The 15850-nt window shown below is 54.9% G+C and overlaps 1 protein-coding gene across 2 annotated transcripts in view; it reads left to right on the top strand.

Moving 5' to 3' along the window:
- The first annotated feature begins 7262 nt into the window (after positions 1–7262).
- LOC115081657 (C-type lectin domain family 2 member D-like) overlaps positions 7263–15850 on the top strand; it is a 48782-nt gene continuing 40194 nt past the window's right edge. The window contains exons 1-3 of one of the 2 annotated variants that reach the window (XM_029586081.1): positions 7263–7430; positions 15169–15273; positions 15461–15502. In XM_029586081.1, the coding sequence (XP_029441941.1) occupies positions 7334–7430; positions 15169–15273; positions 15461–15502 (244 nt within the window). In that variant the 5' untranslated portion in view covers positions 7263–7333. The remainder of the gene's footprint in view (positions 7431–15168; positions 15274–15460; positions 15503–15850) is intronic. The other variant, XM_029586082.1, reaches the window with a different exon arrangement.

The raw sequence follows: 15850 nt of genomic DNA, 5'->3' as shown, positions 1-15850 counted from the left end.
CACAAGCTGGGTGACATGATCAGATGCAGCCTGGAATGGAAAACGTTGTTATGTCAGCACGCCACTGTCCAGGCGGGGTCCCCCTTCAATCTCTTTCTTTCCGTGGTGTTAGTTGCCTCGCTGTTTGGAGCTCTGCTCTTGTGGTAAATATTTTTTGGCAAATTTGTTTCCCGTTCTTCATCGTCTGGTTCCCCCTTCTCCGGTCGGTGTCCCTGCGACAGTGTGGCAGGTTTGTTTATTTATTTATTTATTCCTTCCTGGTGTATCGCTCCTCGGGGGCCGCCGGCCAATCGGCAGATATTTTTCATGGTGTCGTCTGGTTTTTGGCGGTGCCCCCAGTGCCCGCAGACCATGTCGATTACTGATCCACACGAGGTTTGCATCCTCTGCCTGGGGGCACCGCACGATGTCCGAGGGTGTCAGTTGTGGGATCAGATGACCCCCAAGGGCCCTCATGCTTGGCTGAATAAGATGGAGAAGCTCTTTGGTTCCAAAATGTCTACTCCATCCACGCTGGCATCGGAGATATCAACGCCAGGGGGGCTGAGGTGAACCTCTGTATACTCTGTCCCTATCCACTCCCCAGGCAGGTTCGTCCAGGGAAAAAGGGGCCGGCAATAGGCCATCTCCGATGTTAATGCTCTTAAAAACATCGGGATCTTCAGCTTCCTTTGTAATTAGCAGATTACTCTGACACCATGTTCCCCTGGTCACTCCTCGCTGCCTCCGGTCCTGCAACCTGCTCTGTTCACCATCTCTTCCTTCCATTACGTTTCCCACCATGGAGGTTAGAGTAACCGGCCTCCTCTCTCTCCCCACGTTTATGAAGAAGGGCCACACCCTCCCTTCTCCAGTCCCGTGGGGACCTGCGCCTGCCTCCAAAGATTTGAACAAATCCTTCAGCAGCGCTGCAGATCCTCTCTGACCCCTGTAATATCCCAGGAGGTTCCTCACCCGACCCCAGGACTTTGCTTGTGTTTTGCTGGTTTGGCACAAATCCTTCAGCAGAGCTGCAGACCCTCTCTGACCCCTGTAATATCCCAGGAGGTTCCTCACCCGACCCCAGGACTTTGCTTGTGTTTTGCTGGTTTGGCACAAATCCTTCAGCAGCGCTGCAGACCCTCTCTGACCCCTGTGATATCCCAGGAGGTTCCTCACCCGACCCCAGGACTTTGCTTGCTCTTTTGCTGGTTTGGCACAAATCCTTCAGCAGCGCTGCAGACCCTCTCTGACCCCTGTAATATCCCAGGAGGTTCCTCACCCGACCCCAGGACTTTGCTTGCTGTTTTGCTGGTTTGGCACAAATCCTTCAGCAGAGCTGCAGACCCTCTCTGACCCCTGTAATATCCCAGGAGGTTCCTCACAGGACCCCAGGACTTTGCTTGTGTTTTGCTGGTTTGGCACAAATCCTTCAGCAGCGCTGCAGATCCTCTCTGACCCCTGTGATATCCCAGGACGTTCCTCACCCGACCCCAGGACTTTGCTTGCTGTTTTGCTGGTTTGGCACAAATCCTTCAGCAGAGCTGCAGACCCTCTCTGACCCCTGTAATATCCCAGGAGGTTCCTTACTGGACCCCAGGACTTTGCTTGTGTTTTGCTGGTTTGGCACAAATCCTTCAGCAGCGCTGCAGATCCTCTCTGACCCCTGTGATATCCCAGGACGTTCCTCACCCGACCCCAGGACTTTGCTTGCTGTTTTGCTGGTTTGGCACAAATCCTTCAGCAGAGCTGCAGACCCTCTCTGACCCCTGTAATATCCCAGGAGGTTCCTTACCGGACCCCAGGACTTTGCTTGTGTTTTGCTGGTTTGGCACAAATCCTTCAGCAGCGCTGCAGACCCTCTCTGACCCCTGTAATATCTCAGGTTCCTCACCCGACCCCAGGACTTTGCTTGTGTTTTGCTAGTTTGGCACAAATCCTTCAGCAGAGCTGCAGACCCTCTCTGACCCCTGTAATATCCCAGGAGGTTCCTCACCCGACCCCAGGACTTTGCTTGCTGTTTTGCTAGTTTGGCACAAATCCTTCAGCAGAGCTGCAGACCCTCTCTGACCCCTGTGATATCCCAGGAGGTTCCTCACCCGACCCCAGGACTTTGCTTGCTCTTTTGCTAGTTTGGCACAAATCCTTCAGCAGAGCTGCAGACCCTCTCTGACCCCTGTGATATCCCAGGAAGTTCCTCACCCGACCCCAGGACTTTGCTTGCTCTTTTGCTAGTTTGGCACAAATCCTTCAGCAGAGCTGCAGACCCTCTCTGACCCCTGTAATATCCCAGGAGGTTCCTCACCCGACCCCAGGACTTTGCTTGCTCTTTTGCTGGTTTGGCACAAATCCTTCAGAAGAGCTGCAGACCCTTTCTGACCCCTGTGATATCCCAGGAGGTTCCTCACCCGACCCCAGGACTTTGCTTGTGTTTTGCTAGTTCGGCACAAATCCTTCAGCAGCGCTGCAGACCCTCTCTGACCCCTGTAATATCCCAGGAGGTTCCTTACCGGACCCCAGGACTTTGCTTGTGTTTTGCTGGTTTGGCACAAATCCTTCAGCAGCGCTGCAGACCCTCTCTGACCCCTGTAATATCCCAGGAGGTTCCTCACCCGACCCCAGGACTTTGCTTGTGTTTTGCTGGTTTGGCACAAATCCTTCAGCAGCGCTGCAGACCCTCTCTGACCCCTGTAATATCCCAGGAGGTTCCTTACCGGACCCCAGGACTTTGCTTGTGTTTTGCTGGTTTGGCACAAATCCTTCAGCAGCGCTGCAGACCCTCTCTGACCCCTGTAATATCCCAGGTTCCTCACCCGACCCCAGGACTTTGCTTGTGTTTTGCTGGTTTGGCACAAATCCTTCAGCAGCGCTGCAGACCCTCTCTGACCCCTGTAATATCCCAGGAGGTTCCTCACCCGACCCCAGGACTTTGCTTGTGTTTTGCTAGTTTGGCACAAATCCTTCAGCAGAGCTGCAGACCCTCTCTGACCCCTGTGATATCCCAGGAGGTTCCTCACCCGACCCCAGGACTTTGCTTGCTGTTTTGCTAGTTTGGCACAAATCCTTCAGCAGAGCTGCAGACCCTCTCTGACCCCTGTGATATCCCAGGAGGTTCCTCACCCGACCCCAGGACTTTGCTTGCTCTTTTGCTAGTTTGGCACAAATCCTTCAGCAGAGCTGCAGACCCTCTCTGACCCCTGTGATATCCCAGGAGGTTCCTCACCCGACCCCAGGACTTTGCTTGCTCTTTTGCTAGTTTGGCACAAATCCTTCAGCAGAGCTGCAGACCCTCTCTGACCCCTGTGATATCCCAGGAAGTTCCTCACCCGACCCCAGGACTTTGCTTGCTCTTTTGCTAGTTTGGCACAAATCCTTCAGCAGAGCTGCAGACCCTCTCTGACCCCTGTAATATCCCAGGAGGTTCCTCACCCGACCCCAGGACTTTGCTTGTGTTTTGCTAGTTTGGCACAAATCCTTCAGCAGAGCTGCAGACCCTCTCTGACCCCTGTAATATCCCAGGAGGTTCCTCACCCGACCCCAGGACTTTGCTTGTGTTTTGCTGGTTTGGCACAAATCCTTCAGCAGAGCTGCAGACCCTCTCTGACCCCTGTGATATCCCAGGAGGTTCCTCACCCGACCCCAGGACTTTGCTTGTGTTTTGCTGGTTTGGCACAAATCCTTCAGCAGCGCTGCAGACCCTCTCTGACCCCTGTGATATCCCAGGAGGTTCCTCACCCGACCCCAGGACTTTGCTTGTGTTTTGCTGGTTTGGCACAAATCCTTCAGCAGCGCTGCAGACCCTCTCTGACCCCTGTAATATCCCAGGAGGTTCCTCACCCGACCCCAGGACTTTGCTTGTGTTTTGCTGGTTTGGCACAAATCCTTCAGCAGAGCTGCAGACCCTCTCTGACCCCTGTGATATCCCAGGAGGTTCCTCACCGACCCCAGGACTTTGCTTGCTGTTTTGCTGGTTTGGCACAAATCCTTCAGCAGAGCTGCAGACCCTCTCTGACCCCTGTAATATCCCAGGAGGTTCCTCACCCGACCCCAGGACTTTGCTTGCTGTTTTGCTGGTTTGGCACAAATCCTTCAGCAGAGCTGCAGACCCTCTCTGACCCCTGTAATATCCCAGGAGGTTCCTCACCCGACCCCAGGACTTTGCTTGTGTTTTGCTGGTTTGGCACAAATCCTTCAGCAGAGCTGCAGACCCTCTCTGACCCCTGTAATATCCCAGGAGGTTCCTCACCCGACCCCAGGACTTTGCTTGTGTTTTGCTGGTTTGGCACAAATCCTTCAGCAGAGCTGCAGACCCTCTCTGACCCCTGTAATATCCCAGGAGGTTCCTCACCCGACCCCAGGACTTTGCTTGTGTTTTGCTGGTTTGGCACAAATCCTTCAGCAGCGCTGCAGACCCTCTCTGACCCCTGTGATATCCCAGGAGGTTCCTCACCCGACCCCAGGACTTTGCTTGCTGTTTTGCTGGTTTGGCACAAATCCTTCAGCAGAGCTGCAGACCCTCTCTGACCCCTGTGATATCCCAGGAGGTTCCTCACCCGACCCCAGGACTTTGCTTGTGTTTTGCTAGTTCGGCACAAATCCTTCAGCAGCGCTGCAGACCCTCTCTGACCCCTGTAATATCCCAGGAGGTTCCTCACCCGACCCCAGGACTTTGCTTGTGTTTTGCTGGTTTGGTACAAATCCTTCAGCAGAGCTGCAGACCCTCTCTGACCCCTGTAATATCCCAGGAGGTTCCTCACCCGACCCCAGGACTTTGCTTGTGTTTTGCTAGTTTGGCACAAATCCTTCAGCAGAGCTGCAGACCCTCTCTGACCCCTGTAATATCCCAGGAGGTTCCTCACCCGACCCCAGGACTTTGCTTGTGTTTTGCTGGTTTGGCACAAATCCTTCAGCAGAGCTGCAGACCCTCTCTGACCCCTGTGATATCCCAGGAGGTTCCTCACCCGACCCCAGGACTTTGCTTGTGTTTTGCTGGTTTGGCACAAATCCTTCAGCAGCGCTGCAGACCCTCTCTGACCCCTGTGATATCCCAGGAGGTTCCTCACCCGACCCCAGGACTTTGCTGGTGTTTTGCTGGTTTGGCACAAATCCTTCAGCAGCGCTGCAGACCCTCTCTGACCCCTGTAATATCCCAGGAGGTTCCTCACCCGACCCCAGGACTTTGCTTGTGTTTTGCTGGTTTGGCACAAATCCTTCAGCAGAGCTGCAGACCCTCTCTGACCCCTGTGATATCCCAGGAGGTTCCTCACCGACCCCAGGACTTTGCTTGCTGTTTTGCTGGTTTGGCACAAATCCTTCAGCAGAGCTGCAGACCCTCTCTGACCCCTGTAATATCTCAGGAGGTTACTTACCCGACCCCAGGACTTTGCTTGTGTTTTGCTGGTTTGGTACAAATCCTTCAGCAGAGCTGCAGACCCTCTCTGACCCCTGTAATATCCCAGGAGGTTCCTCACCCGACCCCAGGACTTTGCTTGTGTTTTGCTGGTTTGGCACAAATCCTTCAGCAGAGCTGCAGACCCTCTCTGACCCCTGTAATATCCCAGGAGGTTCCTCACCCGACCCCAGGACTTTGCTTGCTCTTTTGCTAGTTTGGCACAAATCCTTCAGCAGCGCTGCAGACCCTCTCTGACCCCTGTAATATCCCAGGAGGTTCTTCACCGGACCCCAGGACTTTGCTTGCTGTTTTGCTGGTTTGGCACAAATCCTTCAGCAGAGCTGCAGACCCTCTCTGACCCCTGTAATATCCCAGGAGGTTCCTCACCCGACCCCAGGACTTTGCTTGCTCTTTTGCTAGTTTGGCACAAATCCTTCAGCAGTGCTGCAGACCCTCTCTGACCCCTGTAATATCCCAGGAGGTTCCTCACCCGACCCCAGGACTTTGCTTGCTGTTTTGCTGGTTTGGCACAAATCCTTCAGCAGAGCTGCAGACCCTCTCTGACCCCTGTGATATCCCAGGAGGTTCCTCACCCGACCCCAGGACTTTGCTTGTGTTTTGCTGGTTTGGCACAAATCCTTCAGCAGAGCTGCAGACCCTCTCTGACCCCTGTGATATCCCAGGAGTTTCCTCACCCGACCCCAGGACTTTGCTTGCTGTTTTGCTGGTTTGGCACAAATCCTTCAGCAGAGCTGCAGACCCTCTCTGACCCCTGTGATATCCCAGAAGGTTCCTCACCCGACCCCAGGACTTTGCTTGTGTTTTGCTGGTTTGGCACAAATCCTTCAGCAGCGCTGCAGACCCTCTCTGACCCCTGTGATATCCCAGGAGGTTCCTCACCCGACCCCAGGACTTTGCTTGCTGTTTTGCTAGTTCAGCACAAATCCTTCAGCAGCGCTGCAGACCCTCTCTGACCCCTGTAATATCCCAGGAAGCTCCTCACCGGACCCCAGGACTTTGCTTGCTGTTTTGCTAGTTTGGCAGAAATCCTTTCTTCAGTAAATGGCGCAGCATCCACCCCACTCCTGCCTGTGCCCTCGCCAGCCATCGGCGATTCCCCTTCAAAGTATTTATTTACCTCTACTGCTTTGTTCTTGTTCCCATTTACATTTATTGGTGCTTGCAGAACACTTTTTTAGGAAGTGGGGGATGCATAAAAAAATAGAGATAGAAATAGTTCTAAAAACAATTATTTGACTCCCTGCGGCCCCAGGCACCGGTTCTCGGTCTCCCACACAGGAAATGTCCTCCTCTTGTCTCCTCCTTTCTCTGCTGCTTTCAGCTTTCCCAGGCTTTCTGCCTCTCCTCGCACTGGGACACTGCCGTTCAGCTCTCACTGCTCTAATAATGGGCAGCAGTGGCCTTAATGTAAAACCCCTCATTTGGCAGGTTTAGCAGTTTGGGAGGGGAGAAAGGTAAAGAAACCCTGAATGGGCCGAGCAGTGTCCCTGCTGTCACTGCTTTCAGTTCTCCTCCATCCTCCCAGCCTGCAAGGCTTCCAGGACTGTGACCTGTGTGTGACTCCTCCCTCCCTCCAGACTTACTGACGGTCACTGACAGGGGCTCCCCCCCCCCCCCCCCCCACATCAGTGCTAAGTACCAACTAACATAAAAGGCACCGGGTCTGGGGGTCACAAAGTGTCTGGGGAGGGTCTGGGAGTTCTGGCAATTCTGACTCTGCCTTAAAAAGAGAAGCTCAGGATGAGCGCTGCTCCTCCTCTACCCTGCTATTCTGCTGCTCTCCTCATGTCTCACACCCTTCCCATTAGAAGAGAGCCTGGAGCCACCCCTCAGTCTCTTTCACTTTCTGCAACAACAAGTCCCACCCTCTCTGTCAGTTCTAAGAACGCAAACTGCCAGGAAGCAGAGTCAGAAAGGCATCGGGAGAGAGAGCGCACGAGCATGGGACACGGCGCAGATCCTGTCACATCCCCTCAAGATGAGGAATTTCTACCCAAGAAAGGCATCAGGGACGCAGAAACCTCCAGGAGCCACCATGGTAAGAGCTCTCGCTCTGTCACTAACTCTGAGACAGCCAGGACAGAGCTCCAGAGACTGAGACTGTCGGAGAGAGAGAGGACAAATGCCCTCACTGCCTTACTGCTCCCCCTCACTCTCACACCTGAGACCCTCAGAGAGAGGAGAGGGGCAGTCACTGCCTTACTGCTCCCCCTCACACCTGAGACCCTCAGAGAGAGGAGAGGGGCATTCACTGCCTTACTGCTCCCCTCACTCTCACACCTGAGACCCTCAGAGAGGAGAGGGGCAGTCACTGCCTTACTGCTCCCCTCACTCTCACACCTGAGACCCTCAGACAGGAGAGGGGCAGTCACTGCCTTACTGCTCCCCTCACTCTCACACCTGAGACCCTCAGAGAGAGGAGAGGGGCACTCACTGCCTTATTGCTCCCCCTCACTCTCACACCTGAGACCCTCAGAGAGACAGGAGAGGGGCAGTCACTGCCTTACTGCTCCCCCTCACTCCCACACCTGAGACCCTCAGAGAGAGGAGAGGGGCAGTCACTGCCTTACTGCTTCCCCTCACTCTCACACCTGAGACCCTCAGAGAGAGGAGAGGGGCAGTCACTGCCTTACTGCTCCCCTCACTCTCACACCTGAGACCCTCAGACAGGAGAGGGGCAGTCACTGCCTTACTGCTCCCCTCACTCTCACACCTGAGACCCTCAGAGACAGGAGAGGGGCAGTCACTGCCTTACTGCTCCCCCTCACTCTCACACCTGAGACCCTCAGAGAGAGGAGAGAGGCAGTCACTGCCTTATTGCTCCCCCTCACTCTCACACCTGAGACCCTCAGAGAGAGGAGAGGGGCAGTCACTGCCTTACTGCTCCCCTCACTCCCACACCTGAGACCCTCAGAGAGAGGAGAGGGGCAGTCACTGCCTTATTGCTCCCCCTCACTCTCACACCTGAGACCCTCAGAGAGAGGAGAGGGGCAGTCACTGCCTTACTGCTCCCCTCACTCCCACACCTGAGACCCTCAGAGAGAGGAGAGGGGCCGTCACTGCCTTATTGCTCCCCCTCACTCTCACACCTGACACCCTCAGAGAGACAGGAGAGGGGCAGTCACTGCCTTACTGCTCCCCCTCACTCCCACACCTGAGACCCTCAGAGAGAGGAGAGGGGCAGTCACTGCCTTATTGCTCCCCCTCACTCTCACACCTGAGACCCTCAGAGAGACAGGAGAGGGGCAGTCACTGCCTTACTGCTCCCCCTCACTCCCACACCTGAGACCCTCAGAGAGAGGAGAGGGGCAGTCACTGCCTTATTGCTCACCCTCACTCTCACACCTGAGACCCTCAGAGAGAGGAGAGGGGCAGTCACTGCCTTACTGCTCCCCTCACTCTCACACCTGAGACCCTCAGAGACAGGAGAGGGGCAGTCACTGCCTTACTGCTCCCCCTCACTCTCACACCTGAGACCCTCAGAGAGACAGGAGAGGGGCAGTCACTGCCTTACTGCTCCCCTCACTCTCACACCTGAGACCCTCAGAGAGAGGAGAGGGGCAGTCACTGCCTTACTGCCTTACTGCTCCCCTCACTCTCACACCTGAGACCCTCAGAGAGAGGAGAGGGGCAGTCACTGCCTTACTGCTCCCCTCACTCTCACACCTGAGACCCTGAGAGAGACAGGAGAGGGGCAGTCACTGCCTTACTGCTCCCCTCACTCTCACACCTGAGACCCTCAGAGACAGGAGAGGGGCAGTCACTGCCTTACTGCTCCCCTCACTCTCACACCTGAGACCCTCAGAGAGACAGGAGAGGGGCAGTCACTGCCTTACTGCTCCCCTCACTCTCACACCTGAGACCCTCAGAGAGAGGAGAGGGGCAGTCACTGCCTTACTGCCTTACTGCTCCCCTCACTCTCACACCTGAGACCCTCAGAGAGAGGAGAGGGGCAGTCACTGCCTTACTGCTCCCCTCACTCTCACACCTGAGACCCTCAGAGAGAGGAGAGGGGCAGTCACTGCCTTACTGCTCCCCTCACTCTCACACCTGAGACCCTCAGAGAGACAGGAGAGGGGCAGTCACCGCCTTACTGCTCCCCTCACTCTCACACCTGAGACCCTCAGAGAGACAGGAGAGGGGCAGTCACCGCCTTACTGCTCCCCTCACTCTCATACCTGAGACCCTCAGAGAGAGGAGAGGGGCAGTCACTGCCTTACTGCTCCCCTCACTCTCACACCTGAGACCCTCAGAGAGAGGAGGGGCAGTCACTGCCTTACTGCTCCCCTCACTCTCACACCTGAGACCCTCAGAGAGAGGAGAGGGGCAGTCACTGCCTTACTGTTCCCCTCACTCTCACACCTGAGACCCTCAGAGAGAGGAGAAGGGCAGTCACTGCCTTACTGCTCCCCTCACTCTCACACCTGAGACCCTCAGAGACAGGAGAGGGGCAGTCACTGCCTTACTGCTCCCCTCACTCTCACACCTGAGACCCTCAGACAGAGAGACAGGAGAGGGGCAGTTGCTGCCTTACTGCTCCCCTCACTCTCACACCTGAGACCCTCAGAGACAGGAGAGGGGCAGTTGCTGCCTTACTGCTCTCCTCACTCTCACACCTGAGACCCTCAGAGAGAGGAGAGGGGCAGTCGCTGCCTTACTGCTCCCCCTCACTCTCACACCTGAGACCCTCAGAGAGAGGAGAGGGGCAGTCGCTGCCTTACTGCTCCCCCTCACTCTCACACCTGAGACCCTCAGAGACAGGAGAGGGGCAGTCACTGCCTTACTGCTCCCCCTCACTCGCACACCTGAGACCCTCAGAGAGAGGAGAGGGGCAGTCACTGCCTTACTGCTCCCCCTCACTCTCACACCTGAGACCCTCAGAGAGAGGAGAGGGGCAGTCACTGCCTTACTGCTCCCCTCACTCTCACACCTGAGACCCTCAGAGAGAGGAGAGGGGCAGTCACTGCCTTACTGCTCCCCCTCACTCTCACACCTGAGAGCCTCAGAGAGAGGAGAGGGGCGGTCACTGCCTTACTGCTCCCCTCACTCTCACACCTGAGACCCTCAGAGAGAGGAGAGGGGCAGTCACTGCCTTACTGCTCCCCCTCACTCTCACACCTGAGACCCTCAGAGAGAGGAGAGGGGCAGTCACTGCCTTACTGCTCCCCTCACTCCCACACCTGAGACCCTCAGAGAGAGGAGAGGGGCAGTCACTGCCTTACTGCTCCCCTCACTCTCACACCTGAGATCCTCAGACAGAGAGACAGGAGAGGGGCAGTTGCTGCCTTACTGCTCCCCTCACTCTCACACCTGAGACCCTCAGAGAGAGGAGAGGGGCAGTCGCTGCCTTACTGCTCCCCCTCACTCTCACACCTGAGACCCTCAGAGAGAGGAGAGGGGCAGTCGCTGCCTTACTGCTCCCCCTCACTCTCACACCTGAGACCCTCAGAGACAGGAGAGGGGCAGTCACTGCCTTACTGCTCCCCCTCACTCTCACACCTGAGACCCTCAGAGAGAGGAGAGGGGCAGTCACTGCCTTACTGCTCCCCTCACTCTCACACCTGAGACCCTCAGAGAGAGGAGGGGCAGTCACTGCCTTACTGCTCCCCTCACTCTCACACCTGAGACCCTCAGAGAGAGGAGAGGGGCAGTCACTGCCTTACTGTTCCCCTCACTCTCACACCTGAGACCCTCAGAGAGAGGAGAAGGGCAGTCACTGCCTTACTGCTCCCCTCACTCTCACACCTGAGACCCTCAGAGACAGGAGAGGGGCAGTCACTGCCTTACTGCTCCCCTCACTCTCACACCTGAGACCCTCAGACAGAGAGACAGGAGAGGGGCAGTTGCTGCCTTACTGCTCCCCTCACTCTCACACCTGAGACCCTCAGAGACAGGAGAGGGGCAGTTGCTGCCTTACTGCTCTCCTCACTCTCACACCTGAGACCCTCAGAGAGAGGAGAGGGGCAGTCGCTGCCTTACTGCTCCCCCTCACTCTCACACCTGAGACCCTCAGAGAGAGGAGAGGGGCAGTCGCTGCCTTACTGCTCCCCCTCACTCTCACACCTGAGACCCTCAGAGACAGGAGAGGGGCAGTCACTGCCTTACTGCTCCCCCTCACTCTCACACCTGAGACCCTCAGAGGGAGGGGAGGGGCAGTCACTGCCTTACTGCTCCCCCTCACTCTCACACCTGAGACCCTCAGAGAGAGGAGAGGGGCAGTCACTGCCTTACTGCTCCCCTCACTCTCACACCTGAGACCCTCAGAGAGAGGAGAGGGGCAGTCACTGCCTTACTGCTCCCCCTCACTCTCACACCTGAGAGCCTCAGAGAGAGGAGAGGGGCGGTCACTGCCTTACTGCTCCCCTCACTCTCACACCTGAGACCCTCAGAGAGAGGAGAGGGGCAGTCACTGCCTTACTGCTCCCCCTCACTCTCACACCTGAGACCCTCAGAGAGAGGAGAGGGGCAGTCACTGCCTTACTGCTCCCCTCACTCCCACACCTGAGACCCTCAGAGAGAGGAGAGGGGCAGTCACTGCCTTACTGCTCCCCTCACTCTCACACCTGAGACCCTCAGACAGAGAGACAGGAGAGGGGCAGTTGCTGCCTTACTGCTCCCCTCACTCTCACACCTGAGACCCTCAGAGAGAGGAGAGGGGCAGTCGCTGCCTTACTGCTCCCCCTCACTCTCACACCTGAGACCCTCAGAGAGAGGAGAGGGGCAGTCGCTGCCTTACTGCTCCCCCTCACTCTCACACCTGAGACCCTCAGAGACAGGAGAGGGGCAGTCACTGCCTTACTGCTCCCCCTCACTCTCACACCTGAGACCCTCAGAGAGAGGAGAGGGGCAGTCACTGCCTTACTGCTCCCCCTCACTCTCACACCTGAGACCCTCAGAGAGAGGAGAGGGGCAGTCACTGCCTTACTGCTCCCCTCACTCTCACACCTGAGACTCTCCCTGCCCTGCTCTGGTTGGGGTCACTGCCTGCTAATGACAGCAGTGCTGGAGCCGGAGCTATGAGGGTGGGGTCAGAGGGAAAGGATGTGAAGTCCGGGCTGCAGACCAGATTGGCTCGGAGGTCCCCATGCAGGCTGTGCATTCACTGATAGGGGAGGAATCAGACTCCACGATTGAGCAATCTCTTGCTACTTCCAGTAATGAGGTCCTGGACGTTGCACTGTGGTGGGAGCTTCCTTATTTTCGTGGTTTGGGCGCTGTCTCATGGTAACGTTTCCTTCAGCAGTTTAGCACAGATGGAAAGCTCTGAAACTTGGAGATGCGAGTTCTAATCTCACCAGAGCTAGAGGCAGCACCAGAGCCATAAACTTAATGTAATCATAGGCTTCCAGCTCAGTTTCTCATAGAGCGGAGGCGCCAGGAGCAGGGCAAAGTTATCTAAGGTGTCGGGGGAAGGGGATGGGGGCACTGCCATGTAGTAAACACTGGGGGGGGGGGCAAGAGAGCGCACAGCCTGCTTTGATGATTTTGATGCCCTGGGATGAGGGGGGGGGGGGGGATTCCTGTTTATATTTGAGGAGTTGGGGATGAGGAGGGCACAGCCCGACAGGGCCTTTCATAAGATATTATTTGGGGGGTGGGATGGGGATGGCTCTCTCCCTGCATTTTATTGGTTTTCAGTTTTGCCAGCGCACACCGTGGTGGATAACTTCAGAGCTGCTGAGACAGTGGCACTCAGGGTGGTGTCTTGGCTGGGAGAGCCCTGCTGTTACCACCCCCCTCTCTCTTGGGGATCTTTTGTTTGCAAAATGCTCTTAAGCTTCCAGCGCTCAATGGGGTAGATTTTAAAAGGTCTCCCTGCCTCCTGTATCCTGACAGGAATTACCTCAGGCAAGTTATAAAATCGGGGGTCGGCATGTGCAAGGGGCTGCACTCAGCCCGCTGCCTTCCCTGTTCCCTACCTTCCCTTCCCCTACCTCCCCACTGTGCCAGCAGCCTCTGACCCCGCCCCTACCCCACCCACACCTCCCGCCCCTTTAGTAAAGCCCTGGGACCTTCGCACCTCACCTGTCCCTTGTAAACCCTCCGAAAATGCAGCCCAAAGAGAGGAAAAGCCTCTGGGGTCTGCACTGGCTGTGATCCCCTCTATTGGGGGAACCTGAGAATTAGCCAGAGACGCAGCTCAGTGTCCCAGACCCCACGCAGGTCACTTCTCTCAGGACCTGGGTGTGGGGATCCTAAAGGCTCGGGTGCACCACCAGCTTCATTTATTTATTTGCTCATTGTCTGTGCCCTGGTCCCATTTATAGATCACAGCGGGGGTAAGAGAGGAATTGGATTCAGAGGACGACCGGCACCAAGCCCTGACTTTTATGCTCTGGGATACTGATCTGCAGACGTTAGGACTGCGTTTATGGCCACGTTCAAGCAGCATTGTCTGAGTTACCAGGAAGGCCTGGGGGTAACCTGCACGGAGCGGCAGTTACTACCATGAGAAGCTTGCGCGGCAGACTGGATGCCCCGTCATTCTGTGTCACTGAGTTATGTTATGTTATAAAGTGACATTCATAATTGTGACTCCTCGAGGCGAGGGTAGGGCTGGTTACAGAGCAGGCATGCGCAGGCAGGTACTCATCAAGTCCATGTTAACATTGATCTGGTCCTTCATGTTTTTCTGCTTCTGTATATTCTGATGTTTTTATGTTAGATTTGCTTAGAATTATTTATTCTTTCATGATATAAAGTGACATTCATAATTGTGACTCCTCGAGGCGAGGGTAGGGCTGGTTACAGAGCAGGCATGCGCAGGCAGGTACTCATCAGGTCCATGTTAACATTGATCTGGTCCTTCATGTTTTTCTGCTTCTGTATATTCTGATGTTTTTATGTTAAATTGCTTAGAATTATTTATTCTTTCAGTTTTATTATCCAAATAGCTCTTGGCAGAGGGAATACTTAAGATTTATTTATTTCTAAGCCTTTTCCTAAAGGTGAGCTCAGGGTGGGTTACACAAAGAAAGATGGGAGGTTACAGATAACTTGTAGCCTATAGCGAATCCTGCCCTTAGATAAACTGCAAGCCTCGTTCCCAGGCTTCATTTCACAAGCTAGGACTGGTTATACCTCATGGAGGCTGAATCCATGATTCAGGGACTGACTCGTGACAAGTGGAAAACATTTATGCAGACAAAGCCCCATGGATTTTTCACTGACTTTTGTTTTAAGTCTCAGAGCTGCCATTTTTTCATTATTCCATCAATAGAAATCACTAAATCTCTTCTGGTTCCAGTTCAGTGGTAGAAGTGACCGTGAGGTTTCAAACACTATAAAGCTCTTTCCAGGCTTCCACAGTCCCCTTTTAAGAACCTCAGTGACTTGGGGGATGCTTCACTGCTGTTTGTCATCAGAAGCCTGGGCACAGTGCACCTGGAGTGAGCTTGGCAACTGCAAGAGAGACCTTACAGCCAAGGAGAGCGGTCCTAAGACAAGATGATTCAGTTTATCCTCTCAATCCCTAACCCTCTTCAAAGTAACAGTTCTAAGAAATAAAATAGCTGTTAATAAGAGAGGATAATAAGCAGTAGGAACAGGGGCACGTGGGCACAGCGCTGGCACTGAGAGGGCTGCACAGTGTGTGGGTCCTGTGTCAGGAGTGAGGGGGTCAGGAAGCTGCCGCCCTCTTGCACACTCAGCAGGTTATGAGGCTTTTCCTTGGAGAGATGTGAAGATGATCCAAAGCCGTTCCAGGTCTGTTTACAACCAGTGACTCTCTCTCTCTCTCACTCTCTCTCTCTCTCTCTCTCCTTTCTGTGTTTCAGGACAGGCAGACATCCTCTTCAGAAGGTTTCCCGTGCCCGTGATCACTCTGGTGCTACTTACTGCTCTATCTCTGGCTGTCATTCTGGGTATAATAGTCCTGGCAGGTAAGTGAGAGGCACCGGGACGCTCTCTGTACACAGCACCGCACAGCGGGAGGGAGAGCACCACAGTGCTGAGTAACTGCCCCTGTATGACAGAAAGGAAAGGACAATTTACAGGGGTTTAAGGTCAGCAAACAGATTGCAGGCCAGATCCCCATTGGACTAACCTATGGCATTTGTTGCCTTTCAGGATGTAAAGCTTCATCCGAGCGGGGCAGTGGACAGAGAGCAGGTCAGTATGCAGAGAGTGAGATGTTGCAGGCTCCGCTAGTCTCAGGCTTGCACCTTGGGTAAATGCGAGCAGCTTTATCCTCCTCCTGCTGGGAGTTACCATTTTACTTTCTATGGATTTGAGGCAGAATCGCCCCCCAATAAGGAGGGGGAAAGGGGTCAGTTCTTCATGTGATCAGAACTGGGAGGTGGGCAGTGTTATTCTTTATGGAACCCCGTTTGGGGGGGGCTGGGGATGGGGGGGCAGTTCTTCCTACAGACCCCTTTATTTCTCATTTTCTCTCTTCGAGAGAGAGGATTTTCTTTGCACGCATTTATCTTATTTGTTCAGGCTTGACGAATCGCCTGA

Source organism: Rhinatrema bivittatum, unplaced genomic scaffold, assembly GCF_901001135.1.
Source record: "Rhinatrema bivittatum unplaced genomic scaffold, aRhiBiv1.1, whole genome shotgun sequence".
Taxonomy (NCBI): Eukaryota; Metazoa; Chordata; class Amphibia; order Gymnophiona; family Rhinatrematidae; genus Rhinatrema; species Rhinatrema bivittatum.
Note: the sequence above shows the minus strand (reverse complement) of the source record. Positions and strands in the feature narration are given on the sequence as shown.